This window comes from Geospiza fortis, unplaced genomic scaffold (genome assembly GCF_000277835.1).
Source record: "Geospiza fortis unplaced genomic scaffold, GeoFor_1.0 scaffold55, whole genome shotgun sequence".
In the NCBI taxonomy this organism is placed as follows: Eukaryota; Metazoa; Chordata; class Aves; order Passeriformes; family Thraupidae; genus Geospiza; species Geospiza fortis.
Window position 1 is genome coordinate 10,992,597 of NW_005054308.1, and position 13,282 is coordinate 11,005,878.

At 43.8% G+C, this 13,282-nt stretch overlaps 1 protein-coding gene across 5 annotated transcripts in view; it reads right to left on the reverse strand.

The window, feature by feature from the left end:
• CSNK1A1 (casein kinase 1 alpha 1) overlaps positions 1-13,282 on the reverse strand; it is a 31,850-nt gene that overhangs the window by 1,822 nt on the left and 16,746 nt on the right. For 2 of the 5 annotated variants that reach the window (XM_031055318.1, XM_031055316.1), the window contains 5 exons: positions 11,307-11,446; positions 8,142-8,220; positions 7,080-7,154; positions 5,647-5,753; positions 4,681-4,793 (listed from right to left, as the gene is read on the reverse strand). In XM_031055318.1, the coding sequence (XP_030911178.1) occupies positions 4,681-4,793; positions 5,647-5,753; positions 7,080-7,154; positions 8,142-8,220; positions 11,307-11,446 (514 nt within the window). Of the gene's footprint in view, positions 1-4,639; positions 4,794-5,646; positions 5,754-7,079; positions 7,155-8,141; positions 8,221-11,306; positions 11,447-13,282 lie in introns of those variants that run through there. The other 3 variants (XM_014312200.2, XM_014312198.2, XM_014312199.2) reach the window with 2 other exon arrangements.

Here is a 13,282-nt window from a genome sequence, read left to right on the forward strand (position 1 = left end):
TGCCACTAGGAAACAGGATGTAATTTCATAGGATTGTTTTCTACTCGTCTGCAGTGGCTCATGTTTATATCCCTGAATGTCAAGCTGTCATCTGACTGCAGGGTGCTCTCCAGAGCCGCAGTACGGCAGTGGCACAGGCAGTGGCACAGGCAGTGGCACAGGCAGTGGCACACGGCCAGCCAGGGCATCACTCACCCACCTTACAGCAACTGCTGGCACCACAAAGCCACAGCAGCACCCACAACAAGGCAGCACCTGGGACAGCCACGGGGCAAGCAGCACACCTCAGCCTTGGGAAGGACAAGGGCTGACTCACATGGCAGGGGAGGTGCTGCACACACAGCAATTCTTTTCATGTTCAGAATTCCAAATGACACTGGGGGATAGGGAGAGTACAGGAACACACACAGATCTCCAAGAACCAGTTACTGCAGGCTAAGCCAGTCCTCCCTCTGTGCTCCTCTCTGGTGACTCAGGTGGCAGGGCTGTGCTTCACAGCCTCAACCAAAGATGGCCTTGCCAAGCGAGTTTCCGCTCTGGATGCTCTCCAGACAGGATGGTTCTGCCCATGGGTGAGTTCATCACAGCAACAGCTCGGAGCTTTTGCAACAGAAATCTCTTCTCAGTGAAATACAGATAGAGCTGACCTCAGCTATAGCTTGTGCTGTCATCCAGAGAGAAGCAAGTGCAAACAAGTCTTACTAGTCTGACATTCTGTCCAAAATGTATCTGGAGAGCACCCAGAAATGGCTTTAACTCTTCCAGAACTGGCTACAGGTCATTTCAAAGAGGGTCAATAACTTGTTTCAAATGTAGTGTTGATGCACTGAGGGACAATTCTCTTTATCCAGCACTGGTCATATTAAAAAAAAATGCTGCACCAGAATCAAGACAGCCATTCCCACTTGAGTGCAAGTTCCCACAGAAAGCCCAGGGACTCCTGAGTTCCCTAATCCTTACTCGATGTACACAACCAAAAATTATGCTGTTTTTCCATTCAGTGTGTTCAGCAGAGAACACTGATTCATCTTTTGAACCACTTTCTCCATCAAAGCAGCCAAAACAAAGTCAACAAAGAAGAGTGTGGAAAGAAATAGATCAACTCATTGCTTCAGAAGTCTGAGTATTTCACAAGAAATGGGAGCCTGGACCTGAGGACAAAAGACATCCTACCAAACGCTCTGCTGCTATTAGAGCTCCTCAAACCCAAGGTAATGTGGGCAGGAGAATGTCCAGCTACAGAGAGCAACAGGGAACTGGATTCAACTCAAAATGTCCCTTCAAAGTCCTGTAAAGACACAGCCCAACCACAGCAGTCAGGTGAGATGGAGATAGAGCACACAGAGCACTGCTGGCATGAGGAACGTGCTGGAGAGTCCATGGTGGTATCTCTTCCAAAGATCTTCACTCCATACAGGGCCAAATCATCGCTCCTGTCCCTCTGAGGTGTTACCCAAAGCTCTGAAAATCTCTGTGCTACATGAGGGATCCTCAAACTGCTTTATTATTACCATGGCTGAAGATGTGATTGACAAGGGAGCAGCAACTGCAGTGTAATTCCCTAAAACCCTCCTCAGTGGGAAATGCTCAGACTTTGTGTATTCTCCATTTCTCCAGACAAGCAAGTGAGAAGGATTCAGGTGTCAGTAATTCTAATTCTCAAGCAGGGAAGTCTCAGTCTGTTCTGAGCAATCCTGCCACCAGCACAGGCATCCAGCAAATATTAATGGACCTGCTGCCAGCCTCGCAGAATCTCCACTGCCAGGAGTTAAAAACACCTCTCCCAAATGGACCTGGTAGACTTTATCCTGCAGATTGACTGCTTGAGTCACTTTTATGACTGAGGGAAGCTGAGTGTAAGCACAGTTACAAATCACACCTGAACAACTGCTGCTCTGGCAAAAGAGAGGCAGCCCAAGTTCCCCGAGTCAGCAGAGCTCTGTCTGCTGGAACAGTTCACCTCTCCAAGTTCCAAACCAGCTGATCTGGCTGTTACAAAAGACATTGCACACAGTTCCAGAGAGGGGCAGGGGAAAAAAACTGAAGAGAAAAAAGGCCATGGACAGAGCAGGTTATTCTGGAACCAAGCAGAATATTTAGCCTGGATAAACTCTAGGATTCATTGATGATTTAACATGGATCTGAGTTAAGGAAATCAGGAATATCTGTAAATGAGCACACTGGCCAAACAATCTGAGTCTGTTCTTCCCTGGCCCACCCTGCCCAGATGCAAATCTCCAACAGCACTTTACAAATAACTGCACCTGTACATTGCTATTTGCAGGACTCCTGTTCAATGGATAGGGTTACCAGAGGGGTAACATTTGATATCAGGAAGCCTTTTAAGCCACTTCCACACAGGCTTTGCTAGAGCAACTACAAAAGAATTTAACTGAACTCCAGAAAAAATAACCAGGTATTTCATCCTCTCCAATGTGACAGAGCATCCAAGCCACACTGCCTCCTCCTTCAGCTTAGCTGGGTTCAAAAAAAATCTTCATTAACAGGCAGAATTCCCCACAAAAAGACATGTAGGATTTTAGGACTCTGGAAATCTCTACTTTGCTGAAGAGATGAAGCCTCTGAAGTCTTCAGAATGTTTGCCAAGCACTGCTTTAATGCTCTGCTGACATTACAGCTTGATCGACCCAAAGGTCACAAGCCTTTCTTGGTGGTGGGGAGGGGAGAGTCATTCCCCCAAAAACCCAATGAAATTGGGCTGAAACCCCAAGCAATTCATCTCAGCTGTAGCAAGGGGTCTCTCCCAAAGGACAGTGTGATAAGGAAGGTAAATCAGTGAACAGAAATGGTCTGAGGCTCCATGGCAAAGCTTCCCTGCTCATCGAGCCCAGCTCTGCTCTCTGGCACTGAAGCATCACGTCAAGGTGCAGGCCGATAATCACTTTAATGACCTTTTCTTTCTTCACACACAGCACTTGGGCAGAGACTGTCTGAGGCAGGAGAGCAGCACGTTAAACCCCAGAACACTTCAGCCAAACTGTGTTTCACCAGCTCACAACCTGATTTTCAGGGCAGGTTCCACTTACAGATCATCACCTCCTGCCAAGGCCTCACTTTGAGCATGAGCTGTTGTGAGGAATGCGCATTTTTGCTCAAATTATCTTCTCCAGCTGGAACAGTCAACTCATCCACACCCCAAATTGGGCTGGGTTCTGAACTTCAGTCAGAGTTTCTTTATTTCAGGAAGCAATCCAAGCCCAGGTGCTTAATCACCCAGTCTGCTACTGGTGTTGCAGCTGCAGGAACTGGTTTCCAGCCTGTCAGATCCAGCCGCTCTATGCCAAAAATCTGACACTTAATGGCATCTCTGAATTTTAAATTTTTTTTTTCAAGAACCACTTCAATCTTGGGAAAAGCAGCAGGTGTTTTAATACTTCATTTATTCTGAGCAAAATGTGGGTTTTTGATAGCTATTTTGACTAAAGACACCTGGTAAGGTTTGAATGCTCCCACACTATGTGAAGAACAATGTTTAAGTTTATTGTAAACACTTCTGCATTTCTTTGATTTCCAGGATTGTCATGCTAGCAAGTATGTAATTTTATACACATAAAAATGACAGACAAGAGGTACTGAAGAGCAGCAATGCCTCAGTACAGAATTTAAACCTTGCTTCTCTATTCTCAGTCGCATAGCCTCATTAGTTTCAATTTTATCCACAGCTCAGTTGCAGGAATTGGTTTCATGGCAATTCCTGGCTCACAGATGTGGCAGTTTCATCCTAGGGACTTACCAGACTCACACCAGCACATTTGTATCATTAAAAAAAAAAAAGGTATTTTAAAAGCTTCTAGACCATGTGGGGAAAAAAATTGATGTATCTTTTCAGAACTCAGTTTTCAGTTATTACACAATTACATTTGAACATGTCACAACATTTCCCTTTGAAACCATAACCTAGAAACATCAAAAAATCATCAGGAAAACTGAAGCCCCACCCCAGAGCACCCAGATACTTCAGAAAATTGTGAGTTGGCAATCCACAGCAGTTTGGGGTTACTGCTTGATTTAGACAAGGCATTTTGAGCTCACTGGTCCCTTCCTTGAATTCTGGACCAAATGTCTCAATGTAAACCCACTGGAGAAAGCCAGAGCAGTCACAATTTTCTGTTCCCAGTGTTTGAGGCATACAGAACAGAAGCAAACCCACAGCACTGTACCAGCTGCCACAGAGCAGAACCCAAAGTCTCTAGATCCTTGCCTAGTCAATGAGAAATATCCCTTAAAAAGTGTTAGGTCTAGGATTTTGGATTGCATTATATATTTATACATATATAAGGACATATATATGTATACATATAAATCAAAATAAATAAAAATGTCACATTCCCAACACCAAGTCAGTTTCTTGTTTTTGGAAAGTGGTTAATGCGGGAGCAAAAGATGCAGTGGTTAAAAATGACCCAACATCCCCAGAAGAAATGATATGAATAACAAGGACATTTTGGTATAAAGTTAGTAGTCAAATTCTCCAAGGACGTCTTTTGGTTTTGCTTTTGAATTTAAGAGCCAAATGTAGTTTTTAAACCACCTCCTTGATCTAACACTTGGAATTGCCACCGTTGTCCAAATTCGTGGAATTTTTGTTTTTCCTGTAACGTCACTTGGTTCTTGGCTACTAACCTTTCATGTTACTCTTGGATTTGTCAGTTTGCTTGCCTGTGGGGGTTTGGGCCTGCTGCCCCTGCCCACTGGAAGAGGCTGCCTGCTGTGCTGCTTTCTGCTTTAACATTGTCCAGTCGAATGTGTAGTCATACTGGTGGTTCAAGGTCCTGCAAGAGAGGGAAATGTTCTGCTGTAACACATCCGAGCCAACACCAAGCCCTGCCTGAAATCCCACAACTAGGGGATAGCTCCTTCTCTAAGCTGCTTTAGAGATTATGAATGGTATAGAAATGCTAAGTATTACTAACTTAAAGGGATTCTTGCAGCAAGCCCAAATGCCAGCCAGCAGCGTTTACTCATTGCTTACACAAAGGTCTGCACTTGTGGAAGCAGCACTTCCTCCCAGCCCAGCTCACTCACCGTCTGCACTGAGCTTCTGAGCTTTTTTTTTTTTTTTTAATATAGATATAATTTCAAGGAAAGACTGCAGTATTGTACATCATTGAATAGGAATTCTTTGGATTCTAGAAACCTGGGGGGAGACTCAAGAGATCAGTACCAGCCCTTCTTTTGACAGGTGCTGTTCACTGCACAAGGTGGAGTTTATGTTCCAGTTGCTCTAATGAGCTCAATGAAGCAGCACTATTCTTCTCCACTGAAATTTCTCTCCTGGGAACCACTGCTGGGCTCAGCACCGATTTCCAAACATTAAAAGCTTCAAAGACTTCTACCAAGGGGTCAATTTCTTATGGTACTTGCAACAGAACTTGAAGCATGGGCTCAACCCTGTGGTCACATCACACAATGCAAAAACAAGAGAATCTTTTCCCTTTATGTTTAATATTGAACAATAATTTTCAGGTCCTTTAAACAGCTTTTGAAGTTCTGAAATGAAAGGGAGTCCCAGAAGAACTCCCTACACCACACACACAGGAGCTGCTCTCTGCAGTGCCAGTCCCACAGAGCAGTTCCCAACTGGATCCCTGAGAAGTTTCTGTACTTTTCCACTTGGAGACTGACCTGAAAAGAATACGGAATAATTGCCTCAGGTACATGTAATCTGGTGCCTCTTCAAAGCGCAGGCCACGACAGTAGTTCAGGTACATGGCAAATTCTGCAGGGAACCCCTGGAAATCAACAGTGTTAATCAAGCCATGGCTCGCAGCAAAAACCTCCTACCAAAGGCAAAATGATGTACATCTGTCTCTAACAGCAGAGGAAAACTGGTTGAAGATGCATGAATTAATTCCACTTTGCCCCTTGTTGTTGATGTGTTCTGTAGTTCAGCATGTGGGTTTGCTCAGGTACACATTCCTTCCCCAGAACTGTTACCTCATGGGTGGTTTGCAATCATAACTCTCTGCTACCAGAACCTTCAACATTTAACTTATTTATAAAGCACACTGTTCATCCTAATTAAACCTTGTTCTTATTAACTAAGTCTCTAAAATAATGATAATTATCTGCTAAGAGATTCACTCTTGTTTCCACTGTAGAGACAAGGTCAGTTAGTAAATATTAAGTGTGAAAACTTAAATTATGAAAACCTCTTTCAAAAATTTTTCTGCTTTACATTTTTAAACATTGAATGCTGTATTAAAGCCTGCCTGTAATAGGCAATAGCACACAGAACAGTGTTGTAAAAACACACAGGGTGTAACATCCCTGGAAGTTCAAGGCCACACTGGATGGAGCTCTGAGCAACCCAGACTAGTGGAGGGTGTCCCTGTCCCCAGTAGGGAGTTGGAACTGGATGATTTTTAAGGTCCCTTCCAACCCAAACCATTCCATGACCAGTTCAATGGCTTGAGAGATGCTGTCAGACTCTGGGGATAGAGATGTGCAGGACTACAAAGTGCAATCCTTGGTCCTGCTGTCTGAGGGGCACAGGCCCTGCTGTGCTCTCAAGGATCTTTGTTAAGAAGCACTCAGATGCCACAGTGCAAGAGGAATCAGGACTCAAAGGAAAGCCTTGGAAAAACAAAGATCACTTGCATCCAATTCCACTACAGCCACTCCTTGAATAAGGGCAGACAATATGAACCCTCCTGGAGAGGCACAAAGTGGCTGTGGGCGAGCCAGACAACTCCACCTTGGTTACTTATTTACTTCTGATGTCAAACCTGCACTGTAAACGTTGAAGAACTAAACAAGCCTCACCTAAGAGAGCGGGGAGCTTGCACAGCCAACAGTCAGCCAGACCTGAATGATGGTGGCATGAACTTTGCCAAGGAGCAGCAGCAAATGCTGCTCTGTACACACATTCCCAGTCCTGCTGGGTGGCCAAACACAAGGCACCCAGTGCCTGCCAAAGCAGAATTATTCAGCAGCAAATGCCATGTGAGGCTATTTAATTTATTGGCTCAAGTTTAGGGGGAAAAAACCAACAAACAACACACCAAACAAGAAAAGAATTTCCATTTCACAGTATGACATCATTTGGAAACTCTTACCTTACACAAAACCTCAACAGGAGTGGACATTTTCTTTTCACTAATCTTTTCATACTTTTGCTTCTTTGTTGCAGCCTGTGGAACATGTAGGTCACAATATAAGAGATATTGTGCAACACTGGATTAACAAGGACAGCAGCAAAAAAAAAGAAATGACAAAAATCCTTTGGTCAACCATAAGTATTTTATGTGAAATCTCCAAGTCCCACACACTTATTGCAAAGAGAATGAAGGTCAATCTGGTATTAAGATTTGGCCAGAGTTTAATACCATTTGTCGCAGTCTAATGCTTCCATCACATGGCACAGCTCGTGTAGTTCTAGCTGCTGCTTTTGTCCATTAACCACAGCAGACTTGCAGCTACATTTGCCAAAGTTGTATTAATTCCCACTCAGTGCCCCATTCAGGGCTGCCTGGTGCTTCAGCACCCTTCACATTCATTTGCAGCTGAGGAGTTCCAGTGGCCCACAAGCTGCTGCCTTTTTAGAAACTGTGCAGCTGCAACACCATTGGAATTACACAACTCTCACACGAAGAAAGAAAAACAATTAAAACATGAAAACCGATCACTAGAGTCTAAATAAGTGAAATAAGAAATGTCTGCCACGTTTGTAGCTGGCTCCCATACATGGAAATCCTGAACAAGCCTGCTGCAGTTAATAATTATTCAGCTGTGCCATAACCTGGGCTGAAGACACCACTGAGGCTGAACTTGCCAGGCAAGAGATTATTTCCATGCTCTCTCCAGCAATTCAAAAAGCCACTAACAATGTTATTTTTTATTTCCCAAAGGGGCCTCAGCCTGCAACAGGACAATAACTGGCAAAGATGATGTCAGCTATTGTTTAGCATAAATTTTAAGACAGTCCAACAATGCACATTTTGCCTGCTGCGTAAGAGGCAGAATCCACAGTCTATAAATATCAAGCTTTGGGAAAAGCTGCTTTGTACAACTGAGGCTAAACATTATATAAACCCACCTGGCAGGCAGAAGCATGCTACCCAAACATGAAAAAAAATATTAAAAGGCTGGGGGAGGGAAAGAAAAGCATCCTAACCTACCTTTAATCCTTGCCAAGGCAGACTGGTTCTGTTAAAGTACATCAATACATAGCCTAGAGACTCCATGTCATCCCGACGACTGCAGGAGGAAAAACACAAGGAATTACAAATCCTGCCATTTCTTACTTTATTCCACAGCGCTAGCATTCGAAAATTCAAATTAAAAAATAATTCAGGAATAAACCCTAAGAAAACCCTATGATAGGAAATGATCCTATTCATTTTTTAAGCAAGAAATATTCTGTAGGTGTTGTGTGTTCTAAGCTTTCACCTGCAGTTATACTGATTTTGGAAACAAAAACTTTGGAAAATGAAAAAAAAAAACAACAACAACAACAACAAACCAACCATGAAATGTCTTTCCTGCCTTCTTAAGTAGCTTGGGTAGAAACTGAAGATTTTTCTGTAGGAACCATGGAATGCATTGTAAGAGAGAATGAGGTTAATGAGGTCAATAAGGCTGTAACATCTTGTCAGTCACATTTTTCCCCGAACCTTGGCTCAGCCTGGGATCAATCCTGACCACCTGGTCCCTAAGGAGCATTGCTCCTTTCTTCATTGCCTTCTGTCAAAACCCCCTGAGCTGCCTCTGATTTTAAAAGGCAGCAATATTTATGGAGGGGCATGAATCAATCTGAGAGGTGCCTCTGCCTTCTTCCCCCCAAAGTCTGCTCCAAGGCAGCTGGAGAACTCCAGAGTGATCCAGCTGAGAACTTGCACAAACTCTCATGCAAAAGAGAGCTCAATATACTTCAAATGCTTTCTGCCCTGCACATGTTCCACATCCCCACTCTGGCCACATGAACTCCACTTTACTTTGCTCACAGCTTTCCTGAGCACCAAGAGCAGCACAGCTCACTGGAGTGGAAAACACACTCCAGGATTTTTTTTTCCTCTTGGCAAAGTTGCCTCTTCCCAGCTGTGGTAAAATCAGATTTTTCCTCTGACTGCCCCTCTGCAGCTGACATCTATTTAATATGAGGCAGAAAAATGACTTCTTTTTCTCCTCCCTGCTCCCTATGGGGAAAACCTGGTGGGTTTTGCTGCTGCTCTCTCACCCAGAGAAGAATTTAAAGGGTGGCAGGACAGACTACACCTCCCACCCCAACAAGGATCAAAAGGCTGACAGTGGTATTGCAAACAGGATTACACACAAAGGTGAGGGGAAAACAGCTCCCCTGAAGTGGGAACAGGCTCTAACCTGATCTCTCTTGGTAGGAGAAGAAAGAAGTTGGTGATGTTTTGTGCTCTAGCCCAGCCAATAGAACCAGAACAGCCTGGCACCCCCTCACTTGTGGGCCAGCTCTGTGACCCTTTGGGGAACAAAGGCAAAGCTATCCCAGGGGAAAATCAGCTTGGCTCCAGAAAGCTTTGAGCACAAGGCCAGAAAAGCTCTGCTGTGCCCAGGGAAGAGGGGATTGGTTCCCTCCCCTCAGATCATCTCAGCTGCAACATGAAACCACAGACAAAGGGCTGAAAAATGATACTGAGCCCACAAATTCCAGCCTGCAAAACTTGCTAATTCCATTAGAACTGCAGATTTTAATCACCAGCAGCATTCAGTGAACCTGTACAGGGCCATGACATAAAATTATGTTTTCTGAGAAGGCAGTGGTAAATTCAGAAGCAATAAAGGGATTAAGAGTATCCATCCCCCACCCAGCTCATTGTTTTAATGTTTAATGCAATGATCTCGTAGTAGGAAACATTTAGTTCTGTAAATCTGCAGTGGGTACATTATTACAATATATTGATAAAAACAGTTTTCAGTATTTAGAAAACAGGACAATCCTCTCCATTATTAAAATAAATACCACTGCAAACAGCTCCTTGTGCACAGCTGTCATTACCTGTAGGAAAACATGTTCTGTAACAGCTAAAAGTACAGGACTAGAGGTTGAAATATTCTGCCATAAGCTCCAGAACTGGTTTCTCTTGATTACAGGAATGCATTACTTTGCCTCACTGCTGGCTTGACCTAGACAGTTTAGCAGCTTCTAGCAAGCACCAACCTACATTTCTAATTATAACACAATTCCCATTACCAGCAGTTATGGTGAAAAATTCAACTAAACTCAATTTTTGGTGCCCAACTAGATTCAAAAGCAACATCCTTTGCAGATCCCTCCTTCACTCTCAGGTGCAAGCAAAGGTATTTCCTTACCAGAACTGCTTGGGATCTGTGAAATGCATTTATTTCAGAAGTGACACCTGTCATTATCTCCCTGAGCAACATGCCAAGCTGGCTTAAATAATGGCACTGACAAACAATAAAATACCCTGAAGGAACTTTAAGGAAATTAAAGCAAAAAAGGAAACATGGAGCATTTTAAAGCACCATTTGTGGGTTACATGTTCTGTTGAAGCTGACCACGAGAAATTCTGTCATTCTCATCTTGGTTAACACAAAAGTCAGAGGCACAGACATTCCTGGAAGCTTTAACTTTCCTAGAGAGGTAAAGCCACACTCTTCAGTTATCCAATACAATTTTTAGGCACAGAGGTAAGGAAGAGAGGCATCCCTTGATATCCCATAAATACCTAACACTTCCAAACAACCTGAAGTGCTCTCTCCACTAGAAAATGCTAGATTCTGTAGGAACAAAATGCCTTTGATCCAAAAGATAAAAATGTGTTTGTTGATTAAGCAAAGCTCTAATAAATATATCCACACACATGTGTACATACCTACAGACATAAGACTAAAATACAGTGTGACTGAAGGTATTTAAGTCTTGCTTGCAGGCAAAAGGAGAAATAATGGTTTACTAAGTTGAAGAGAGTGGGAAAACAGGCCAGACACCAGCTTTAGCACACCCTTTCTGAGAAAGGACTCTCAAGCCAGTCAGCAGTGCTGCCAACAGGTACCAACACATCAGCAAAGTGCACCATTTTATGTGTGAAGGGCCTCTGACACACCCACATCAAAGTATGGCTTAGCCTTTAAAAAGCCAAAATAATATGCAGAACATCCACCTGATGTCTGCAAGACACAGAGTCTCTTCAAGAAGCAAATTAGGTGCTTGGATTTTCTCCCCATCCTCGCACAGGCAGCCAAAAGGAATAACACTTGCAAAGAGATGGATACACTTTTCATACCAAATGAGCTCAGACTCTTCAGAAGCTTCCAAAGAGCACCCTGCACCTCCAGAAGGTTGCACTCACCTCTGCTCAATGCCAAGGTGTGCATTGATGCTGGCATATCGAGCTGTGCCAGTGAGATTTTTGTCTTCTCTGTATGGTATGTGTTGCCTTGTCCTGTTGTCCCGGTACTTTTTGGCCAAACCAAAGTCAATAAGGAATAACTTCAAGAGAAATGAAAATAGGTTAGATTCCTATCCAAAACCCCAGATTCTCAACTTCTTTCAGTAGGCATTAGCTATGTTTTAAGACACCCAGACAATGTAACAGCCTACAGTTAAAAGAAGCAAAGTAACAGTGCGGAGGCGCAACCAGCTTTAACTAGTCAGTTAAAAACTCAATGGTGAATTAGTTCAAGCCTTTTCTCAATCCCCTGCAATGGATTAGATGGTGCTACTCAGCCTCTGGAGCTTAGTTCTACCACTATCTTCTATCACTACTGTAGTCTGCTGAGGGAGGAAGATGTGTGAAAACACATGTCAGACCCCACTGGCACACAGGGCTCACACATGGAGTTAAGGGCAGCTTAAAGGGTTGCACATCCTGCAAGCTCCTGTCCCAAAGAACAGTGGCCATTCTGCAGAGCACAAGGCCAAAACCTTCCCCAGCAAACAAGACAGCTTGTTCTTGGCTCATTTTAAGGCTCCCAGAACACTGCCACAGCAGCAGGACAAACTCGCTGGTTTTATTTAACACAGCCAGGAAGCTGGAGCCAAGGAATGGATCCAATTTGGGTTTCTAATAACCAAGCTTGCCCAATGATTTGGTATTTAGCAACCTGAGTGTGTGGTAATTAGTGTGTGGTAATCAGTGTGCTGCCAGCCAGCCCACCTACAAAGGGTCATCCAGGCTGTACTTTCTTGGGCAAGATTTCAGGACTCGGCAAAAAAAGCTGAGGCAGAAAGAAGCACATAAAGAACCTTTCAGACTTTGAGCTACAAATCCTGATTCCAACACTGGATTAATGCTACAGGATCAAGGACTACAATCCCTACAGACTGATCAGTGCTGCAAAATTAAGTTGGGTGGGAGCAGAACATGATGGAAAGAAGACATTTAGAGTTTGATAAAGTGTCAGTAAAAACCAATCTGTATCACCTTAAAGCTGATTCCAGAACTGAAGATACATCTTTAAAAGCAAACTAGAGACTAAAATACATCCAAGGCTGAAATGGGGGGGTCACTGGCACACTGGAAGTGCTGTGAACTAGGAAGTTCAACTCTGTTTGAAGTATCCAAGATACTGCAAGTTTCTGAATTTCAGAGTAGCTATGGCTCAGAATTCTGATTCAAGAAGATTTACCAACTACAGTAGCCTAGACAGGAAAAAGCAAAGCTAAAATCCTCTTAAACTTCTAGTGTCAGAGCAGTGTCAGAGCTGGGGTTGAAGTCTTGCCATGATTTACATGCAAACACAAGCCATAGCAGTGCTACACTTGCTGTTCAGGTGAAAGTCATCCTGAAAGCCCAGAATGCTTGGAGCAAGGGATATAAACCCAAAATTTTAAATCAACTCCACTGCTCAGACAGCTCAGCAAGGTGTGGGTCTTGGCTGTGCTGCACCCACTACAGGCAGCTACTCAGTGAGCATGGATATGTTCCCTAGCTACCAGGAAATCACCTGATATGCCAGGAAATATTTGATATTGAATCCCAAAGCAGACAGCATAAGGATCTATGTGATTGCTCTGCTGTGACTTTCCTAGAAGCAAAGCCTGAGCTCGAATGCAATCCCTCATTTTCTGATTTGGTCCACAACACAGACCTGTAACTGGCTATTATTTCAGAGCAGCAGCTTCCCTGGGGAAGTTTGCTCTGTTCCCTAGCTCAGGATCAGTCTGTGTTCCCCTGTGGATGGGCTGAAGGCAGAGGAGTGAGCCCCTCCTGGAAAGAACTAAGCTGGGAGACACAGCCCAGTTCGGATGAGCACAGAATGTCCCAGTGCCAGTTCCCAGATAACCTCACACCACCTTCATTCTGTTTGTTGCAATTTCAGCAGG